This window comes from Fundulus heteroclitus, unplaced genomic scaffold (assembly GCF_011125445.2).
Source record: "Fundulus heteroclitus isolate FHET01 unplaced genomic scaffold, MU-UCD_Fhet_4.1 scaffold_424, whole genome shotgun sequence".
Taxonomy (NCBI): Eukaryota; Metazoa; Chordata; class Actinopteri; order Cyprinodontiformes; family Fundulidae; genus Fundulus; species Fundulus heteroclitus.
Window position 1 is genome coordinate 26,962 of NW_023396840.1, and position 23,074 is coordinate 50,035.

Here is a 23,074-nt window from a genome sequence, read left to right on the forward strand (position 1 = left end):
AAAAAAAAGCAGAATGAACATTACTGAACCAGACAAAGTCTTCACTGAACCTGAAATGCTGCAGCACTTTAAGAGAGCTGTTCAGAAGGGCCAACTAGCCACAGTGAAAAGTACGAGGGTCAGAATAGCTCCAGAACGATATGAAGAACAATCATAATTAAGATGATAAATCACATTTTTGGGGCAATTTTTCTTTTGATAAGTAGCTAAATCTAGAGATCAGACTTAGGTTTTCATACATTCTTGGATATTTTTCATCTTAATAATTTATGTTCTCAAACATTTTACCAAATCCTGAGTAAATCAGGAAGATGATTTTTTTTTATCTAACTCACCAGCTGTTCCAGACCGATAATTTGCAATCTACCAGTAAACAAATCTACCAGAAGCTTCAAACTCGTGCAGTGCAGTAGAACCTGAAGGGGTGTTAAGGTGTATAAAGAGTCCAGTCAGCCCTTCTTCAGTAATATCAGCTAAACCTCCTGATAAGTGGGCTGTGACCCAAGTAAACAGTGGTCATATGTACAGCCCAGTTTTCAATTACCTTGCAGTTAACCTCACCAAAAAGGTCTTTGTAGCTGCACAGCACAGCAGCCCATCCCTGCCCCTCTGTTTCATTCCTTTTCCTTACACTGATCTGTCTTTACCTTTAAGATATAACTGCCCTCCATATGTTTCTCAACACCTGGGTGTAACACTGGCACATGAAAAAATATGTACTATATCTCTGCCAAGTAAAGTAATTTTTTTAATAACCACCTATCAACTCTGTGCTTATAAACCTCTTTCCCCTCCAATAATTTTCACTCATTTCCTTATTTTACCTCTGTTTAGGGTTTAGATTAAACATTGTCACAGTTATTGGTAAATCCTTCATGATGTTTCATGGTGATAATGTTGCTGCTGCTTGTGGTTTACAGGTCTGGTTGGGGAAATATTAATGCTGGGAGCTACAATTAACTGCAAGTGAAATGAGAGTAATGTAAAATGACATCTTCTCTTGTCCAGGGTTTTCCTGCAGGTAACACCAACTGAAATTTAAGACTTTTCAAGACCAATTTCCTGAGATACAGAAACATCAAGAAGTACTGCATTTTAAATTGCTCGCATAATAGGTGCGCGCACACACACACACACTAGTTACATTTTGCATGCATTTACTTGAGTAATTTCTTTTCGGGGGGGGGGGGAGCTGGGGGTCGTTCGAGGCTCTAGTGGTTTGCTTTTTAACACAGTAGGCCGACAGCAAGGGGAGATGGAATAGGGGGAGAGACATGCAGCAAAGGGCCGCGGGTCGGAGTCGAACCCGGGTCGATCGCGTCAAAGTTTTGTTCCTATTACATCTATTGAGCCCGCTGCGTCATTTGGCCCTGGCTCAAACAAATAATACTGTAAACAGCAAATATCATTAATGGAAGGACTTAGCACTGTTCTGTAACACTGGGATAATATATACATTTCCTACTCTAGGGAACGGTTTTCATAAGTTTTATGTAGAACAAAAATTTATTTGGAAAAGTTTCTTCTGCATGAATTTGTTTTAGGAATTACGTTGTTTTTTTATAACTTATTTTAGTCTTTAAGATTTAACCTTATAAATTTGTCTGTCTCGTTTTCTCATTTTTAAATATTGAATCAGATGTTATAATCAAAGAAGCCATTTTACCAAATAAATAAATATAATAAATGTGTCTAAATGTGCAAAAATACATTGACTTACTTTAACGAGCTTCATTTAGTCGTTGGCCTCCGCCCAAAACGTCCATGTAAGCCCAGCTGTTTGATTCTGGTTATTCAATTCAGAGTTTCATTGAACATAAGCCCAAATGGTCCAGTCACTTTAGCAATGAGTTCTCTCCAGATGAAGTCTGCTAGTCTAAAGCAGGCTGTGTGAGCAGTTTTATCCTAAATGACTAGATGGTGTTGGAGTTGGGACACACGTTTGGAGCCATTTGAGTGGCATGAGTGGCATCAACATGATAATTTTATGAATTTAAGACTTTTAAGGGCTTACATTACCATTTTGATGTTCAAATTCAAGACTTTTTTAGACCCCTGTTGTCCTATTGCCAGTGACATTTACAATAAATTAAGTTCTGCTCTAGCGTCTGTGAATTTAATCAATTTATTATAAATGGGTAAAAAGACACAGGGTGTCTTTTTACCCATTTATTATAAATGAACATATGAAGAGTATGAACATATGAAGTGTTCATACTCTGTATGAACACTTCATATGTTCATACTCATAGAGTATGAAGTGTTCATACAGAGTACACTTTCATATGGATGGGTTGGGTAATCTTAAACCTACACAAACTTCCTGGTGTTCAGTGCAATCTTTCAAAACGCTTTTATAAACCGGGCACAGGCCGAGTCATGTCATTCAGTGCCAAGGACAGACATAAAGGACTTTGTACAAGGAGGAATTTTCAGGATCAAAATGTAATTCAAAGCACATGATGCATGATTCAGTCAGTGCCTGTCTGCATTTTAAAAGTATTGACCACAAGCTCTGTTCCCTTTCTCCATTTATCATTTTAAATCCACAGACTGACATGTGACAGCAGTTCATCAGGATGTAATATGGGACTCTGCAGCCCACACCAGCCATCAACCTGGCTAAATTTGCATAATGATTATAATATGTGAAATATCCAGGTTGGCTCCTGCATAAACACATGCCAGTCATCATCATGAGAAATCATTACTTTTTCTTCCAGCAGCAAGGTGCCAGTAGGTTGGGATTGATGCTGTCGATGATAAGTTGCATGGACCACTGGGGCACATTTCTGTGTAATATATCAAGGCAGTCTTATGGCAAAACATGGAGTACCAAAACTAATTTGTAACATACCCAAGCAAATAATTATGATTTTCATTACCACATCAGTGATAGGGCTGAGCAGAAATTATGTGAAAATCATCTTGCCAGTTGCGAAATGTAATTGCACTTGTAATGAATGTTAATTTAAGTGCATGTACATTACTTCTCTTTTTCTCATTTCCTCCATTATGTAGCTAAGCTGTCACTAAAATGAGACAACTGTATGTGAAGGCCAGACCATTAACAGAGGAGCCGGTTTCATTTACTAGATAAGGAAGCAGTTAAAATCAGACTGCACAACATAAACAGTGTTTTACTATTACTCATAGCACATGACATTAGCTTTTTTATATTAATAAAAGAGCAAAAACAGGTTCCCCCATCTGATGTTTTACAACAAGAGCATTATGTTCACACAGAGTTAGGCACACACTAGTCAAACTAACATCATTAGCAACAATAACTATACAGTCTAGCTTAAGGAATAAAAAAAAAACTATATTGGGCTCTTGCATTTATTTACATTGTTCTGGAGCAATATTGCAAGAATAGTGCAGCCCTACACTGTGGATGAAGTTAAAAATTTTAAATTATACAATTACTTTTAGATAATAAAAACCGTGTTGTTATGGTTAAAAATTTAAGTGGTTTTCAAATTTAAAAAACATTTTGGGGCACCACATAGCCCAAAAGAGGTTAAGACAGTCCCCCATCTATGGGAGCACTGAGGGTTCAAGGACCTACCCAGGTTCACGTCCTCAACAGAGACCTGCTCTACACGTATTCCCCTTCTCACCCATTCCCTGTATTTCTAAAGTATTTAGTGAGGCTCTCTCTTATTCTACACCACTGAAAGTTTTGTTTCTGCACTGGTCGCCTGATTGAACCACTCTGTGTGTGTGGTTTTGTGTGTGTGAGCGCGCGTGCAGAACAAGGCAGGCTCTTTGCTTTTCTTTAGCGGCAGCAGTAGAGAATGTGGAGCCGAATCTGTACAGTGCGTATATCCTATAACCTATAAAATTATTTTACTACGATCAAAGGTCCGCGGTATTGTACTTAAAAATCCGCCTTGCCATGGCTGAGGCAAAAACATACTCGTAAACCTCTAAATTCTAACTCCATGAGCCAAACTTTGAAGCAGACAAATCACAGTCTCGTCTCCCCTCTCCTCTTCTGTCCCTTACCACCACTGCGGACCCTGTGTAGGCAGAGAAAAGCTGTGCTTTATTTTTTATTTATTTATATCAAAAGGAGAAGAACAGAGTGGAGCCCCGAGTGGGCTTTTTTTTTTTCCTCTAGGAGGAGGAGGCCTTAGGTTTCAACTCTCAAAAACTTACAACGCAGCTATAGGATTAATTCCGGCCAACCTTCACGTTAACTCTCACCCTTATTCGGGTGATCAAAACATTGTTCCTTTAAGCCAAGCCAATAACGACCCTAACGACTCCTCGTTACAGAGGAGTGGACCAGTTTCGGTCCAATCTGCTGGCTTAATGGCTTTAACGACCGCCCATTCCTAAGGGGTGGTCCTGTTTCTGTTGAATTTGCATGTTATCTAAGCCATTACAAGTCTTTTGTTTGCCAATTGTATAAAGCTTGTTACTCCACATTACTCCAGACTTTTTGAATTGAGAAAGCTTCCTGGAGAGGAAGCAAAACGTCTTCAACTACGGAAAACAAGTCCACTTGCTTTGTTTTTCACCTTTTTTTGGAAAGGTGACCATGCCTTTATGGCAGTGGCACAGAGACTCTGGAATAACTTGCCTTGGCATATTCGATTGGCAGGCTCCTTTGAGGTTTTTAAATCCTCTCTAAAAGCACACTTCTTTTTCCTGGCTTTTAAGCAGGTCTAAGTGGACATTTGACAAAATTTAATTTAATTTTATTTTAAAATTTATTTTATTTACATTGAAATATTTATTCTATTATATTTTATTTCCATTAATTTTTTTTGTATTGTGTTTATGTATTTTAGCTTTCAGTTTTTATCTTAGGCTCTGCAACTGTGATTTCTGTACAGCACTTTGGTCAACCCCAGTTGTTTTAAATGTGCTTTATAAATAAAGTTTAAGTTGAGTTGAGTTGGATTGTTGTAAAGGAGAAGATGGTAGTGTGGGGGGCGGGGGGGTTGTATTTGGAGATGTGGATAATGAGAAGGAGTCTTCTGAGCCAGAGGGAACATAGGGTGGCTGAGAGGTGAGACTTTGGGGAATGGACAGCATCCATAAACGTGGCAGCAGCAGGATTCATCAGCTGGAGGGAGGGGTGTGTGTTTAAGCACAAAAAACTGGGTCAGTTTGGTTTATGCCCTGAAATAGGTTTCAGGCTTTTCTAAAACCCAATGATATTCTGCTGCAGCTGATCTTGTGTGTCCTACCAGCTAATATTTTTATATTGCCTTTAAGTTTTTTCAGCACAGTTCTCAGCTTCTCCTTCCTTACTAATGTAACCCTAAACTCTATTCTTCTGAAGGGGAGCCTTTATTTTCTGGTTTATCCAGGACTAGCTGTTTGAGAAACACCACACACCATAGAGTGGGTACAATGCTGTTGACACAGAAGTCTTCATACTTTATGATGAAGTTTGTAATACTATCAATGGCCCCAATGAGGAGCACGGAGTTCCTCCCAGCCAGGGGACTTGAACAGTCCCTCGGCGTGTCTTCAGACTCCTCAGAACATCTCATTACTGTGCGTCTCACAGCTGGTTATCTGTGTACAAGGGGTCTATACACAGGCTGGAGAGGAACCAAGTTGTGATCTGAGTACACCCTGCGGAGGGAGAGGTGATGAGCTGCTCTGGTGCAGCAGCTAACATATGTCATAAAGGTGGGCAGTATGGAGGACAGGGAGACTTGAATAAAATCCATGGGAATATGAAGAAGAGCCTGGAGGAGCTCGGTTTGGAGTCTGTTGGCAATAGTGAGGATGACATTGCAGGCTGCTTCAGCATTAACAAAAGATGGGACATACTGTATTATCTCATTAACATGTAGAAACTCCCATGGTATAATATTATTAAAAGTAAATAAAAATATGCCTGTATAATTGACATGGTTAAAACCCAAAGCACTGATTTCAAATATTTCAATAGAGCTAAGAGGAAGCTCTGGTAAGTAAAAGTGTTATATATAGTACAGTAAGATTCATGGTTCACAGCATAGTGGGGAAACTGACCTGTCTGATTGTCCTTGCCACCAGGCTTTCTAGTACTGGTCCTCGATCTTCATGTAGAAGATGAACTTCATCCAGGATCAGGAGACGTACAATTTGAGAGAGAGCCACATCTCCAACACTTTTCCTGGTCACAACATCCCACTTCTCTGGAGTTGTCACCAACATCTAAAAACAAGGGTGAACACAAATAGGTGGCAGTAAAAACAACACATTAAGTGATTAGGAATCAAGATTGGAAACTTAAAAACTGGAAAAAAACACCTAACCCTATCTGTTTGCAAGAGGCTGGTACATTGCAGATTGTAAAGTCCCTGTCAGATAATCCTTTTGTTGTAAATGGTAAATGGCTTGTACTTGTACAGCACTTTAACTAGTCCGATGGCCCCAAAGCGCTTTACCACTACAATCAGTCATTCACCCATTCACTCACACATTCACACAGCCTGACAGTGGTGAGCTATGTCTGTTGCTTCAGTTGCCAAGGGGTAGTCTGACAGAGGCGAGGCTGCCATATATCGGCGTCCCCGGGCCCTCTGACCACCGCCAGCTTTTTGTTCTGTAATTACATATTTATTTTTCTTAATGCACTAAAAAGGTCCTGACACCAATATTATGTCCTTGACACATCTTGGAAAGTGACAGCTCGCCTGTGGTGCTGTGCTCTCTGGACCTGGATATGCAGCCGCAAGGCTGAACATTACTTGGCCGGCAGTGCAGACGGAGGTCATAAAATCTTGGTTTGACGGGTAAAGCTACCAAAGGCTAGGAAGATGGGGAATCAGGTGCTACCCGTTTTTCCAGAGTTCCTGGATGAAATTGCCGTGAAGTGGAGAACCAAGCTTTACACAGAGAAACACCCCATCGTGGGAAGTTCTCTGCAGGATTGTGAGGTGATGGAGGCCCATGGCCTCATCCATTCTGACCAACAATCATGCAGAGCTGGAGGAGGATAATGACAGCTAAACCAGATAACGCCCTTTGGGAAGAGATTTGCATCATAACAGATCATGTTCTCTATCTTCACAAAATGAAGATAGAGAAGAGCCCTGGGCCTCATGGTTCTTCAGGAGCAGGCACACTGGCTTGGGCTCATCAAACTCATGACAAAGGAAAAAGAGGTGCTCCTCAACACACCAGACATCGCCCAGGATCTCTTTGGTGCAGCGGTTACCACCATACAGAAGAGATGTGAGGAGAAAAAGAGGGACAAGAGGCAATAAAACTCTGCCTGTCGAGGAAAGTGCATTCTGCTGAGGTTGCCGCTCCGGCACAGTGTCAGTTGTATGTATCTGCCGCCGCTCACTCAACGCTTGGCTTCAGGATACCCAAGGTTTCTAAACGCAGGCAGCGACATCAGCTACTGGAGGTCCAAAAACCTGCGGGCTAGGAATGCTGTGAAGATAGCCTCCCATCCATCCATGAGCACCTATGCTGCTCAGAGACGGTGGAGGCCACGACATGCTCTGACCTTCGGTAACAATGGGGCATCATTGTTCTGTCTCTGACACACTGGCCGGTCAGTTCACTCTCATTACACAGAGCGCGGTGGGCAGCCGCTCAATCAAACAAAGGTACAGACTTGTTCAAAGTCAAACAGACTTCTTCAAAGTCGCCCCGCCCCAATTCAAAGGAATTATATCTTCCCAGGTAAAAGGAAATACAGTAGATGTCCTTTTGTAATGAATTTTCAGTTTAAAGAAGGGAGCGATAAAAGTTGTCCCTCAGTAGTGGGTTTTACTCAAGGTATTTAATTGTTCCAAAGAAAAATGTGAGAGGAATAGGAGCCATTCTGGATTTCCGGGTCCCTGAACTGTCATCTGGGGAAATACAAATTCAGGATGCTGACTCACACCTCTTTGCTGAGATTGGTTTGAACAGACGATTGGTTCACCTCAGTGGACCTGAAAGACGCTTATTTTCACATACTAATTTGTCCCCCTCATCGGAAATACTTATGATTCGCATTCCAGGGGATAGCATAGATGTTTGTGGTCCTACCCTTTGGGTTGTCACAGAGCCCAAGAGTGTTTGTAAAATGCACAGAGGGAGCAGTGACCCTCTCAGGGAGAAAGGTAACTTCCAGGAGGCAGCTCATCACACCAATGTGGTGGTGCAGCATCTGGAACACCCTCTCAATGCGTTACTATCATAGGTCGATTCTGTCGAGTTCAAAGCCTTTTTGTGTTAAGAGAGAGTGGAGGCTCTGATGTCAAGTCTGGCCCTGTGTTGCAGCGGGAACTCTGTGAGCCTGAAGCAATGCAAGAGGCTGGTGGGCCTGATGGCCTCCTCTCTGGTGGCGACACCACTTGGTTGCCTCTATATGAAGGAGATCCAGTCGTGGGTGTCATCTCTGAACCTGGACCCGCATCGAGACGGCTGATGCAGAGTAAAGACCTTCATGACCTACAGTGGTGGCCTCCATCAACAGACAAAGGGGACTGAGGTCCCCCGGGCTGCACATGCTGGCACATAAACTGATAGTCTGGAGCAGTCTGAACCTGCAGTCTCTAAGAGCAGCTCACTCAGCAGGAGCCCTGAATTACAGGGTAGATCTGTTACCCAGGGGAAAAGCCCTTTACGCAGATTGGAAGCTTCCCCCCAAGGTGGTAAACCAAATTTTTTGCATCGAAAGGGAACACTCAGTGCAAGCTTTACTTCTCCCTGCAGGACAAGGGAGCACCATTGGGGTTGGATGCCATCGTCTAGTAAAGTAAAAACTGACTGGCCTCAAATTGGAACCCTGTGGCCCCAGGAGGTGCAGAATATGAATATGAAGTGAGCCACTGGAGACCTGTGCCACTACAAACAAAACAGACCATCTAAGAGGATTTTATGGTCTGCTGTATTAAATGCAGTGCTCGAGTGTAGGAAAATCAACACCAACTTGTCACTAAAGTTTACAGGTAGCAACATACTATTTATCACCTTTGGCAGAGCAGATTCAATGTTCTTTAAAACCACACTGAAAAGGTTGCACTAAGTTGGTGTCCAAAAAAGAATGGAAGCACTTGGAACTACAAACATAAAGAGTAAAGATGGAGTTGTAATTCCTGATTATGGGGTTTTGGATCGAGGCAATTATAAGGTTCTGAGAGATTTATTGCTGCACTTGTAGACACTACTCATGCTTATTTATTTCTCCTTTATAAATGACATTGCACAACAACATGTGTGATGTGAAAATATGGCTCTTGAATGTACTTCTCACCATGCAGTTGGTTGGTGAATAAAAATGTTATTCAGTAAATTGAAACAGTAAGTGTGGTTGTCTAGAAACTACTTCAGCTTTTCAGTGACACAATCCCTCCAAAACATAATGTCCGACTCATAACATACCTTTAATATTTAGTTGGCATTACTAAAACTCAGAAGCACACGAAGCATCATTAAGACTAACAGAAGCAACAGACAAAGAAGCTCACAATAGCAGATCAATATAGCACCAGCCTATGATTCATTCCATGGAAAATGATCAGATCCTGCTTGGTGTTTGTGCAACAGAACGAACAGTCAGCATGTCTGCTTTTGTTTTGGCATTCCACACAGACTAATTATATTCAACAGTATCAACAATTTATCTGTACCAAATGTCAACATGCATCTTCTCAGCACATTGCTAAGTGCATATAATTCTGGTGCAGTTTTATTCACTTGTTTCAAGAAAAATACTACAATGCATAATTAATCATGTGTGAACTGTTTGGCAACTTGTCTGTGGGTCTGTGAATCCTATTAAACTCTCCCTATGAAAACAGTTCATTAAATCCCCTCCAGTTTGAATTTAAATCAATGTATTCAGCCATTAGAGACTGGCGTGCTCACAGAAAAGGAAGCGGCTGCTCCTAATTGGAGCTATTGGTTGATCTAAACGGAGGCTCCAGTAAACGCAGCACAGGCCAAAGTGCTTCTTTTAATTGCTTTTTCAATCCGCACAAGAATGAAGAGAGAATATATGCAATTGTTTGGTTAACTAATATTTACCTTCAATAACTGATGAATCTAAATCAAAATCCACTCATACATAAGGCTTCATAGAACATTACTTTTTATTTTAGTATCTGCCGCTTATGGAAAATGTGACAGTTTAATTTCATAAATGCTTCATAAACCTGAAGAGATACCAATACAAACCTAAAAAGCAAATAAAAGATGGAAGCATTACTAAAACGAGCAGAGCCGCATCATAAAAGCTGACTTATGTTCGGTAAAAGAGCGGAGGAGTGTCAAAGGGTTTACCAAATCTGAGTAAGGTTTTAAATAAACACATGTCAAAAGAGTTTAAATTGACTTCTTAATTATGAGCCTGTTAACACCACTTTCAGGAAATATAATAAACACACATAAATATTATTGCTTGGGAAAACCATTTCATCTCTGCCTTTTGTGCACTGAAATAAACAATATCATACAATGTATGTCTAATTATGGAGAAGTGTGTCATGACACTATCAAAGCAATGGCAGCAAATATAAAAAAAAACATTTATTTGTGGGTTCTTAAGGAAAGGGTGTCATATTAGCCAGCGGGTACTGGTATTTTTCAGTGTTACCCAGAGATATTTAGCATATCATCCAAGAGGATTCCTTAACTTCCTCATTATCATGAAAAATCTTCTGTCACATTAAAGAAGTGCACGGATGTATGGCAGCCTCGTCTCTGACAGTCAGCCCAAGGACAGGTGAGGCGACTAACAGAGCTCAGCACCTTCAGGGTGTGAATGGGTGTCAACGGGTGAGTGACTGAATGTAGTGTGAAGCATTTCGGGATCGTCGGACTTGATAAAGCACTATACAAGTACAAGCCATTTACCATTGTTTTCTGCTTATCCGATATTGGGTCACACTGGGTAACAGGTCAGAAGGGAAACTCAGAAATCTCTCCATAGGTACACAGCAGCCCAAGATCTAGGTCTGACCTAAGGTTTGCTCCAATCAGACAAGCTTCCCATGAAATAGACCGGAGGACAAACGGCAGCCCCTGACAGAGACCAACCTGTCCTGGGAAGCGGCTCGATTTCATACCAAATATAAGCACACAGCTCTTGTTGTAATGGTAAAATGATAAATGTCTTGTACTTGTAAAGCGCTTTAATTAGTCCGACAACCCCAAAGTACTTTACACTACCATCAGTCATTCACACACACATGCACAACAGAGGCATGTTGGCCTGGTGTAACACTAAGGCGTTATATTTGTGCCACCATCCTAAGCATGCAGGTTCGTTTATACTGTGAAATAAGCCCCATTTACACTACCCTTGTTAAACCGATCCATGCCAAGCTCGGTCCAAGCTTCGATCAGTTAACCAAGCCGAGCTTGTTTCTGACGACTGTTTACACATCACGCTCTCTTGGTTCCTTGGTTTCCTCGCCTCCTAGTGACGATCTGTGGTACTACTGCTTTCTAGGATGAAAGGAGGAAATCAAGCAAATAAAAATGGCGGCGCACATAACATTCAGGAAGTTATGTTTGGTTATATTTCGTTGTTTGTGGAGAGTCAGGCGAAGACGGCAACTTTTGGTGAATTTACTTGACAGAGTCAGCTTTTGGGAAGTGGATAAGACAAACAAACGTCTAATAAGGATTTACAGATGCAGGAAACAACAAACATCTTATCCACCAACAAAAGCATTCAGAGCTGTTCTCTGATGTTCTTTTAATGAAACAATATTAGGTAGATTGGACAACACGGAAGAAATAGCAGCATCAATGTTAACGCTTGCTTCCTCAATGCGAGCCGCCATTGCTGTCTCACGTCACGGTCGCTTCTCCACTACGTCACATCTATGAAACTCCAGCCCTGCGTCCTGATTGGCTAGACAATAAAATTGATTGGAGAAATCACTCTCTATGGGAGATGTCCCAGATGGATGTGAATGAAGCTAGGCGGAGCGATATCAATCTGGCTAGAGTCAGGTTAGTTAAGCCATGCAGTGACCCAAAAGCCCAGCTCCAAGTTCAGTCTCCTTCTACCTTATGTGGTGCCGGTAACAAACCCAGAAAGCTCAAGTATACTTGAGCACATGCAAAGCGACCTACATGTACATATAACAGAAGAAAACATCACACAGCAGCGGATACCACATCAATATGTGTCAGAAGGTTTGCTTTATCTCCCAGCACATTCTAAACAGCATATAGGAGATTCCAGGCAGTTATCCTAAGAGAGCTGGACAGGGCATATTGCCATTTTTACAAAGCCAAGAATGAATGAATGAATGGATGGATGCTCTAAGTGCACATGCACTGTGGTTTCTGAGCATGGCAAGTATGTAAGCTTGACAGATGATGGGACAGAGTTGAGCGTCTACTCAAGTTTTTATGAAATGGGAGAAACAGTGGAAACAGAAAACAAACTACAAGGAAGGTCAGGTCCAAAAAGTATGGAGGCATGTGCATTGTGCATTAAAAAAAATTAATGCCATAAAAAGGAAATTATGGTAATGCGTATTTACGTGTTAACTCGACAGCCCTTTTTTCAAGATGTTTTTCAACATTCACGTTAACAAGCTGTTTTCCATTCAAGTCATAATGACTGCAGCATACTTTGTTTCACTATACAACTACATACTAGATTTATAGTACACGTAACTTTTCACAAGCATAGGGCACCAGATGCCCTATGCACAGTGCGTGTGGGCGGAGCACCGGTTTTGTATGTATGTAGTGGATTTGACAGACTATTTTCAGACTGTTTACTTTGCATGTGAATCATATTGTTTAAGTGTGAAGGCAGAACTGGCTTCAGGCAGGAACACCATACTGATGATTTATTGCCTGTTGTAACCATACTTTGTTGTGGCTGACATAGAAAACAAGTTATGTCAGACATTTTTTACATAACTGCCATTCTCTGGCAGGTATACAGATTGATGTCTCTTTTCTCGTTGTTAATTCTGCACCAGACATGCTCAGCATACGAGCGACACCAGTGACATTTCCTGCAACATTTATTGTGATTTTTGTTACATAGTATGATTAGTCAGGATATTTATGGGGTGGATTTTAAGGTCTGGTGCTGATCTGGACATTTTACATATTCAGTAATAACATTTTATTATGTCATTTACAACTTCAAATAACTATCTATTTGTAGGATTTAATTCAGACAATAAAACAAACTAATACCCAAAAAACTTGCAACAATTATTTCTGGGGGAAAAAATCTGAAAACACTATCTTCTTTTAGCGTCCTCAAGGACATTTCATCATCAATACCACGCATCATGTGCTCCAACCAAGATTATTTTCAGATAAACTGTTAAAACATAACAGTTACATAATTCCCATATGACATATTTTAGTATTTTGAAACTATGCTTTACATCCCAATCACAATGATAATGCTTGTTATTGTAAATCAAAGATAAAAAATAAACCAATTTTATTTTTTTTGACATTAATATTTGAGCCACCTTTTTCACTCTTACATTTGTCCTAATTAAACAAGTTTTAATAGCAGGCGAATATAATCTGAGAACATACAAAAAGTACTTTTTGAAACCAGCTATTTATTTAATGGGTCTTGTGAGGATGACGAGCATCTTCCTCAGGGTCAGCATGGAAGCATGCACTGAACAACTAATTACTTATGTAATTTAGGGTCCTCATGGTAAGTAGTTAACTTTCAAAAGAAGATCTTAAAAGTAAGATGTCTGAACCAACACAGTATGACATTTTGGTAATAATTTCAACTCTATTTAATCTAAAACAAAATTTTGCCTTTAAAATAACCCACACTATTGTTCTCTAGCATTCTTGTTAAACTGCAATCCCTGATGGCAAAATTTTCTTGAAAACAGGAGCAGCCATTTGAAATTTCCTAGGTGTATCTTGACACTCTGACACATTGCAGCACGTTCCCAATGTTCTGCTAAACTCTGTCTTCGGGAGACCACTTATTGGAGCTTTAACTGGTATTTTCCTCTGTGGTGGGGACCTGGAAATCCCAGGATGCCACCTAGCCTTATATTTGCATCCACATGGCAGCCTCCTTCCAAACCCTTTTTGTTTCCATAGCAACTACAGCGGCCATGGCAAGTGGATGATGTGGGAGGAAAAGGTATGTGGGATAAAGATGGAGTGAGGAGGTTAGAGAAAGATAGTTACTGGAACGAAACATGTTAACTAATAGCTTGTCATTGACAAGAGCCCTTCTAAATGAGGTCTGTGAAACTTGTGTGTGTGTGTCCCAGTGTTTGATCCCCATGAGAGTACATTTACAATTATATAAATGTGAAAAATATCACAGCACTCTAAACTGCTCTTTTCTTCTATTCAGTCGATGATGTGGAGTAATGAAGAGTGGGAGGGATAATACATTTTCAGTACAGGGAAATAGGTCTTTAACTTGCAAAAAGGTGCACCAAGCTCAAAGAAACATGAAAACAAAGTGAAGGCTTTATTAAATAACTTACTTGTGGCATATACACCCATTATAAAGCTAATCAGAATGATGACCCAATCCTTCTGTAATGAAGCTAATTTAAAATAATCTCATGTTATACTCATTATTAACTAGGTTAGACCAGCAACAAAGCCAATTAGTATGAACAATTATAAAGTACTTTTAACCTTGACCAGATATTATAATCTGGTCTAAAATACTAAAGTCATTTAATGAACTAAACACAATTCATACAGCAATTTCTCTTCTAATCATATCAGGCAGAAGCATGGGTTGGGTTTGTATTAGATTCTAATGGTATGGTAAAAATTTAACCGGTTTCATAGCATTAACATTTACAAACACAATCTTTAGCAAGATCTTTGCTTTTCCAGCTGCTACTAAAATATTTCTCAACTGATCAATTTGTAAATATGTATTTTCTAGTCATAATCACAACTCCCATATGTTCCTAACAGAGCTCCTCATTCTCAGACTGGAGGACAACTTCCTAGAGTTTCTAAAAGTAGAATTGGGAGGCAGACCCTTTTAGTTATCAGGCTCCTCTCCTGTGGAACCAACTTCCAGTTTTGGTCCGTAAGGCAGACATCCTGTCTGCTTTTAAGACTAGGCTTAAAACCTTCCTTTTAGACAAAGCTTATAGTTAGAGTGGCTTAGGTTAGCCAGAGCTATCTGTAGTTATGCTGCTATGGGCTTAGGCAGCTGGAGGACACGAGGATCTATTTTTCTTACTCTGCTGAGTTCTACTGTTCTCCAGTTTGCATTGTTTGTTGTTATTTCAACTTTTAACCTTTTGTTCTCTGTTTTTCTTTTCATAGTAGTGTTGTGCCACATTGAAGCCATGATGAAATAATTGATGTCAGATTGAATTCTGATCATGTACCATGGAGGAAGGAGCAGAAGGAATTCCATCACCCTGCTGCAAAGACAGTCTTTCCGCAGGGTGCCTGCTGTAAACCCAGACTCCTCACCACTCAGGATCTCTTCAGACTTACTGCACCTCTCAGCTCCTTTCAGTCTACCCCCGGCCAGAGACGACGACCACTTTCTCCTGGAGCCCTCGAGGAGAGGGGGGCTGCCACCCAGCCTTCACTTTCTCAACAGAGCCGAGCTAAGTTTGTTGCAGCGGCATCTGATACTGGCACTTTCAGTGGCAGCTGGAGGTAATAGTGGCACTTCCGGTGGCAGCTCTAGCTACTAGTGGCACTTCTTGTGGCAGTTCCAGCTAAGAGTGGCAGTGGCCCTTTCATTGGTCACGGCAGCTAATACTGGCACTTCTGGTGGCACGGCACCTAGTAGTGGCAGCTCCGGTGGCACTTTCACTGGCATGCCACTGCCAAGAAGGTGTCACGGCTGTTGCCACATTCCTGTTGCTGTGGGTGGGCAAACAATTTATTATAGATGCCTGTTACTCTATAATTACTTCCAAATAATCATGTTTAATTGATATTATTTCCAATAAAAGCTTGTGGAACTTTCGCCAGCCGCCATCCACAAGGTGTCACAATGCCGCCGGTCCAGCTGCCGTAACTAACGGCAGGTTCTCTGGCACCTTGTGGCAGCTGCAGTGGCATGCAGCTGCCACAAGGTGTCACTAAGCCGACAGGCCGCCTGCCGCACTTCTGTTGCTGTTTATGGGCAAATGCTTTGATTTTGCGGTTATTTAATACTTATTCTGTATTTACTTTCAAATAATCATTCACATCATTTAATTAACATTTTTAAACAATTTAATAAAGGTATAAGGTGACTGTATGAGTGGTTTGACTCGTGATAAGAAAAACAAATGTGGTGATATAAAAACATCACGTGAAAACACGCTGGCACACTTTGGAGGCCGTTGGGTGACACGAAGATGCCACGATAAGGCCAGAGGATGCCAGGATGCTACAAAGATGCCAGACCGGTTGTGAAAGCCTCCAACATCCCACGCCGGCTGCCGCTGTTTTCATGGAAGCAATGCTCATTATTGACAAACGGGATGTTTGGAGGCAACTTTTTTGCACCGGGATCAGTTTCTAAGTAGTGATCTCAAAACACCATTGTTCCCACGTTTACACTTGCATATAAATAAGTTATAGTCAATAGAAAATATTAACTTTTGCGCTCTGGTCCAAGAGGTCATGTGATTCGAGTTTTGCTGGTCAGCCAATCAGATCGGCGTTTTGTCAGATGTGCGAGTTCAACCAGTTCATCATGGCTGCGCCCGTAAGGTGTTGTATGCATCTGTTTCCAGACAAAGAAAGCCCAATAATAGAACTTTTTCTGGTGCCAGTTGGCAGAGATCTTGATGGCAAGGGAAAATAAATAGCCCAGTCCATCCATTCATTTTCTGACACGCTTATCCCTGCTGGGTTCGCGAGGAGTGGCAGTGCCGATCTCCAGCTGTCAATGGGCGAGAGGCGGGGTACACCCTGGACAGGTCGCCAGTCAATCGCAAGGCAGAAATAGCTCAGTCATTTGCCCAATTTATTGTGATATCGCCAAGACCTGCTGCGTTAGGATAGCACAGGTGTATCCCCATTTGTATCCCCTGCGTCGGGAGAATGCTTGAAATCAATAAAACTTTTAACCTCCAACGTTGTGAAGTCTAAATAGTGCCACTATTAGCTACCGTGACCACCGGAAGTGCCAGTATTAGCTGGAGCTACCACAGGAAGTGCCACTAGTAGCTGCTGCTGCCGCAAATTGAGCCTGCTGTCTCTCCACTTTCTTATGCATGAGACAAAGGAGGAAGGAGGCCAGCCTGAACCATGAGGGCTCACGGGCCCAAAAGACAGGAGCCAGCCCAGGGGAGAAATCCCTCGCCCGGGGAATATAACCGGGCAACTCAGAGTTAAGTCTGCTGTCTTAACTTCAGCGTAAAAAAACGGAGGGAGAATCCCTCGATGCCAAAAACAGCTTTGTTTATTTCTTCTCAGCCTTTACAGGAAAGCGCTCTCCAGACGGAGCTGAAAAGCCGGTACAGGGGCCACTTCCCCAGGCGGAGGAAAAATCTGTTGAAATCGTGGTTGTAATTGGGTCAGAGGACGCCGCAGAACCCAGGCCTCTGATCCCAACCGCACTTCGGCAAGCTCACGGTCACATTGCTGCTGCTAAGCCGCTAGCCCGCTGCTGGAAGGACCAACGTTTTTCCCTGCATTCCCATTGTCCTTCCTTGGATGGCCAAAGTGGACCGAACTCACACAAGGCACCGACAGGTTGGACAGAGAGACCCAAAGGGAAAGGTTACATGGTAATTGGAAAATGGAAAATGCTTGTGTAAGGCGTTTACATGGTGTCTTTAAACAAAAGGGCTAATGGAATTAGCTCATGCTAGCATCCTGTTCCATGGCATTGCTGATATGATTCAAGTGTGTTTTTATGGTTATAACAAACGTTATCTCCACAAGGGTTTCGTACATTGATGGGATATTAATGTTTATGTTATCTGGCCACTCATTATGACTAAAATAAAAGCTGAAGCTTTTAAAGTTAGCCCCGAAAGGTCCGCTACCCAAAATGCTATTTAGCTTCCGGTAATTTCCGGTTTCGGACATTCACAAAAGCCGTTTTAAAGCATAAAGCTTGGTTTCGCTCTGCCATTGTTCGATAGTGCTATGAGCCTCATTCCCGCATTAATATGGAATATTACTGTTGATTTAAAGGCGTTTTGGTTAACCGACTTTAGCAACCGATCGCCGCAGCGACCCCTAGCGCCCGGAGGTAGAATCACATTGATAAAATCAAGCGCTCCTAAAGGAAATTATTTTACTGAACAAATCATTCTTTAAAATGTTATTTTCTCAAATAATGTTTAGTGTAACTCAGGATTTGCATTGTCAATGGACACATAGACACAAAGAGACACATACCAAATGTTGTTCTGAATTAGTTCAGCTAATTTAACCTCATTTCACATTCTTTAAGATGAACTTTGATTCTTTAACTCAAACAAAATATTTAATCAAATAACATTTTGTTTACTCAGGATTCGCATTGTGAATGGATTGAAAACATGCCAAATGTTGTTCTAAATTAGTTAAGCTAATTTAACTCCATTCCATGCTTTTTGAATCATATCTGCAGTGAACAGGATTCACTGAATTATTCCGATTATGATCAATCACTTTTGTTTTGTTTTTGCATGTAAATAGTTCCTTAGCTTAGTTTCTTTTTATCTTAATTTTGCTTAGTAGTTTAGTTAAGTTTCACTAGCCTAGTAGAGAGGATTTGTTAATCGAAATATTGTGTTAATTCAGATAAACAGCATTATAGTGATGTTCTCTGGATGTTCATTTTATTTCTGTTATTAAATTCTTGAACCTGAAGAGAAGTTGTCACTCCTTTATTCTATGTGTGTGCAAAGTTTGCTGTTAAAAGATCGCTAGTGCTCAAATTCGTCCCTTTCAACCATTGTCCTGATATCAGCTTAAGAGCTGATTATCACCAGACAATACTTAGCAGACAGAGAGTTATTTATTAAACATTAAATAACTTTTAACAGTGTATAATTGCACAACAGTAGGTACACCTGGTCTGGCGTTCTGTTAGCTGTGACATCATCCAGGGGAGACAGATCATCCGCTATTACCATATAACATAGAAAGATTCCTGGATCAAAGTGTGGTTCTGTGCTTTTTGAGTCTCTGCTCTGTCTTCTCTAACCCCCAGTTGGTCGAGTCAGATGACCATTCACACTGAGCCTGGTTCTGGTTCTGCCGGAGGTTTTCCTTCCTGTTAAAGAGGAGTTTTCCTCTCCACTGTCGCTTCATGCATGCTCAGTATGAGGGATTGCTGCGAAGCCATTAACAATGCAGATGACTGTCCACTGTAGCTCTACATTCTTTCATGAGGAGTGAATGCTGCCTGTCAAGACTTGATGCAATCTACTGGGTTTCCTTAGATAGGAAACTTTTTGACCAATCTGTATGATTTGATTGAATTTGACTTTATAAAGTGCCTTGAGATGACATGTGTTGTGTATTGGGGCTATATAAATAAAATTTATTTGAAATTTAATTAAAGCCGATTCCTATTTCTTTCCCCAAGAGTGATATGTTCAGCTTAAAACTGATGTAAGCCAAGCAGCAGCAGCAGTGTGTGGTCCAGTATGTGTTCTGCGAGCCAGGTTTTGGTAAAACAGAGTCCAAGGTTTTAGAGTTAAGAAGCAGCACTTTGTCTGTTTTATAAGTCAAGGAGTGGACGTTAGTCAGGTAAATTAAAGGCAATAGTGTGCAGAGTCTCTGTTGCCGAAGCTTCATGAGCATGCCTTTCTTTCTTCCTCATCTGCATCTCTAGTAAATCCCAAACATTTCCTCTGTGCCACCATCCATAATTTCAAGGAACTTTGTGTCAATGAAAAATGGAGAAAAAAAATGCTAAGAGGATTGCCTAATGTTCAGTATTTCGTCTCCAGTGAAAATGATCACCGAATGGTGGCAGAGAGCAGAACAAACACACAAGAACATGCAAAAAAAAAATCAGAGCGTGAAGCTACCATCCTCAGCACCATCATGTGTAAGCAACATAAATTTCGTACATGTTTATTCAAGTATTTCACAGGCAGCAAACTTTAGGAGAAATTATAAAAATGCTTTATCTTCAGCAATGGAGTCTTGCATGTTGAGCTAATACAGGTCATGGAGGTTACCTGTACCTTACTTTGAAACAGCTGTGCCTGCTAATTCCAGGTCTTTCTGAAGCTCTCCACAGAGTGGCTCACACATCCTGGATAACTCCATCTGATAATACACCGTGCAAGAGGTTATACTTGTTATTCCAATATGAACACTAAAAAGGCAAGATAGACAAAGTGTAAGAGACTTTCAGAAGAAACAGAAGGCGACGAAAGGTTAGGGATTGGGGCACCTTGACAGCCCTGCTAAAAAATGTGGACAGAGCTTTTTGACTCAACCAATTTGTGTAAATGTGCTGAAACCCACATGGTGAAATGGAGAGATCAGAGAGAGAAAGTGATAAAAAGGCTAAATGAATGAGATAGTGGTGTGCCATAGAGCTTCAGTCAATCTGACTAATCATTCTCTTTGAGAAATCTTCTGAAATGACCTTATAGAAAGGCAACTTTAAAACACCTCCAGATTAGCTGGAATTGGCCTCATTTCATACATAGACACCAAACCAAGACCTTTTTCTTTTGTATTCGTAAGTCTCATAAGGCTTATACATTTCAAGTCTAAGCTGTGCAATCTTTTAAATTTAACGCTTTTGGATTGGCAGATATGTACAATTTCCCATCCACCTCAGCAGCAGTTCAGGCTAGATAAACAGAAATTCACTTTTAACTGAGGGGAGCCAGCCTCCAAGTAAAAATGAAAATGGTTTGTACAAATTTACCTGGCTTTCATTCCCTTCACTTTGGCATCCCTATAAAGAATTCATTGTTTTCCTATAACAAAGAAATATGCTTCTGTACAGGAGGAAACCATAAAGTCACACGATCCAACAGTAAAACACTAATGAATGAATTCTTTCAAAGTAGTTTGTATTTCCACTCTATCCAGCTTGGGTATAATAAAGAGCTTAACAATTCAATCGGGGTGTTATACTTTAAATAGTTTAACACTTTGCCCAAAGGCAGCATTTCTCAAAATGAGACAGACAGAGGATGAAGCATAAGCTTAGAAATGCAACAACAGTGAGTCAGGGTGGATGCACTGATTTTGTACCGATACACACCTCCAGAGAGGCAAAACATTAAAGGGCTTTTTATGGATGATAATATGAGGAGGTAGATGGAGTGAGTTTGAAGGGACAAATTACAGTAATTGTTAAGAAAGGAAGATGAGGACATTGTCAACAAAAAGAGAAAACTAAATGTGTGAAGAAACATAAAACAGGACAAGAAATTGGATGAATCATTGGTTGATTTTTAATTTTTTTTAGCAACAACATGGTCCATAAACTCTGTAAATGTTTGTCAAATACAGAAAGAACTGAAAATCCAGCAGATTTACCAATATTATAAAAAATGGGACTGATGATCATGATAGGAAACGTTCCAGTGTTTCCTATACATAGACTCTACTCGGGCGGCTAGCCTAAGTAAATTGGGACCTGCCCCAGGAAGATAAATCCACCCACCCCCTCATATTTCTCCAATTTTAGCTTCCCTTCATTGGCTTCCTGTTAAATCAAGAATAGAATTTAAAATTCTCCTTCTAATGTATAAAGCCCTTAATAATCAAGCTCCATCATATATCAGAGCTCTGATTACCCCGTATGTTCCTAACAGAGCACTTCGCTCTCAGACTGCAGGTCTGCTGGTGGTTCCTAGAGTCTCTAAAAGTAGAATGGGAGGTAGATCCTTTAGCTATCAGGCTCCTCTCCTGTGGAACCAACTCCCAGTTTTGGTCCGTGAGGCAGACACCCTATCTATTTTTAAGACTAATCTTAAAACTTTCCTTTTTGACAAAGCTTATAGTTAGAGTGGCTCATACCCTGAGCTATCTCTATAGTTGTGCTGTGATAGGCCTAGGCTGCTGGAGGACATCAGGGTCTAATTTTCTCACTCTACTGATTTCTACTGTTCTTCAGTCTACTGTTCTCCAGTTTTGCATTGTATTACATTGAAATGACTGTCGTCATTTCAGCTTTTAACTTTTTGCTCTCTCTCTTTTTCTTCATAGTAGGTACACCTGGTCTGGCGTTCTGTTAACTGTGACATCATCCAGAGAAGACGGCTCACCCGCTACTACCATCTAATGTAGAATAGATTACTAGATCAATGTGTGCTTCTGTGCTTTTTTGTCTCTCTTTTTGTGTCTCTGCTCTGTCTTCTGTAACCCCAGTCGGTCGAGGCAGATGACCGTTCATACTGAGCCCGGTTCTGCCGGAGGTTTTCCTTCCCGTTAATGGAGAGTTTTTCTTCCCACTGTCGCTTCATGCTTGCTCAGTATGAGGGATTGCAGCAAAGCCATGTACAATGCAGATGACTCTCCCTGTGGCTCTACGGTTCCCCAGGAGTGAATGCTGCTTGTCGGGACTTTGATGCAATCAACTGGTTTCCTTATATAGGACATTTTTGACCAATCTGTATAATCTGACCCAATCTGTATAATATGATTGAACTTGATTTTGTAAAGTGCCTTGAGATGACATGTTTCATGATTTGGCGCTATATAAATAAAATTGAATTGAATTGAATTGAATATATATATATATATATATATATATATATATATATATATATATATATATATATATATATATATATATATATTAGTGCTGTCAAACGATTAAAATTTTTTAATCGCGATTAATCGCATAATGTCGATAGTTAACTTGAGATTAATCGCATATTTTATCCTTTTATTTCTGAAAGTGTAATAGCCTGTTTGGGCATTTTAATATGCAATTTTGCAATAAATGACACTAATAAATTACATGCTTGTACAAAAAATATTTTTATTTTGTTATTTTTCAAGCACTTTTCAGAACTGGAATGAAAACATCCTGGTGCCAAATGTTAAACTCTGGACTATAATGGCTATATGACTAATCATGACGCCCTGATGTTTACACAGTGTGTAAACAAATGTGTAAATAAATACCTGTTTTCATGCCGATATATTTTTGCCTCTTAAACAAAGATAGACATGGTATTCTGCACCATGTAATCTACTTTCATCAGTTATCACCGGTTATTGCACTGTAAACTGCAGA

General features: G+C 40.6%; 1 protein-coding gene across 1 annotated transcript in view; it reads right to left on the reverse strand.

Annotated features, from left to right (window-relative positions):
* The window catches only part of LOC118560388 (activating signal cointegrator 1 complex subunit 3-like), a 55,184-nt gene that overhangs the window by 23,531 nt on the left and 8,579 nt on the right, over positions 1-23,074 (reverse strand). Inside the window, exon 3 of the mRNA XM_036131363.1 lies at positions 6,004-6,168. Within this exon, the coding sequence (XP_035987256.1) occupies positions 6,004-6,168 (165 nt within the window). The remainder of the gene's footprint in view (positions 1-6,003; positions 6,169-23,074) is intronic.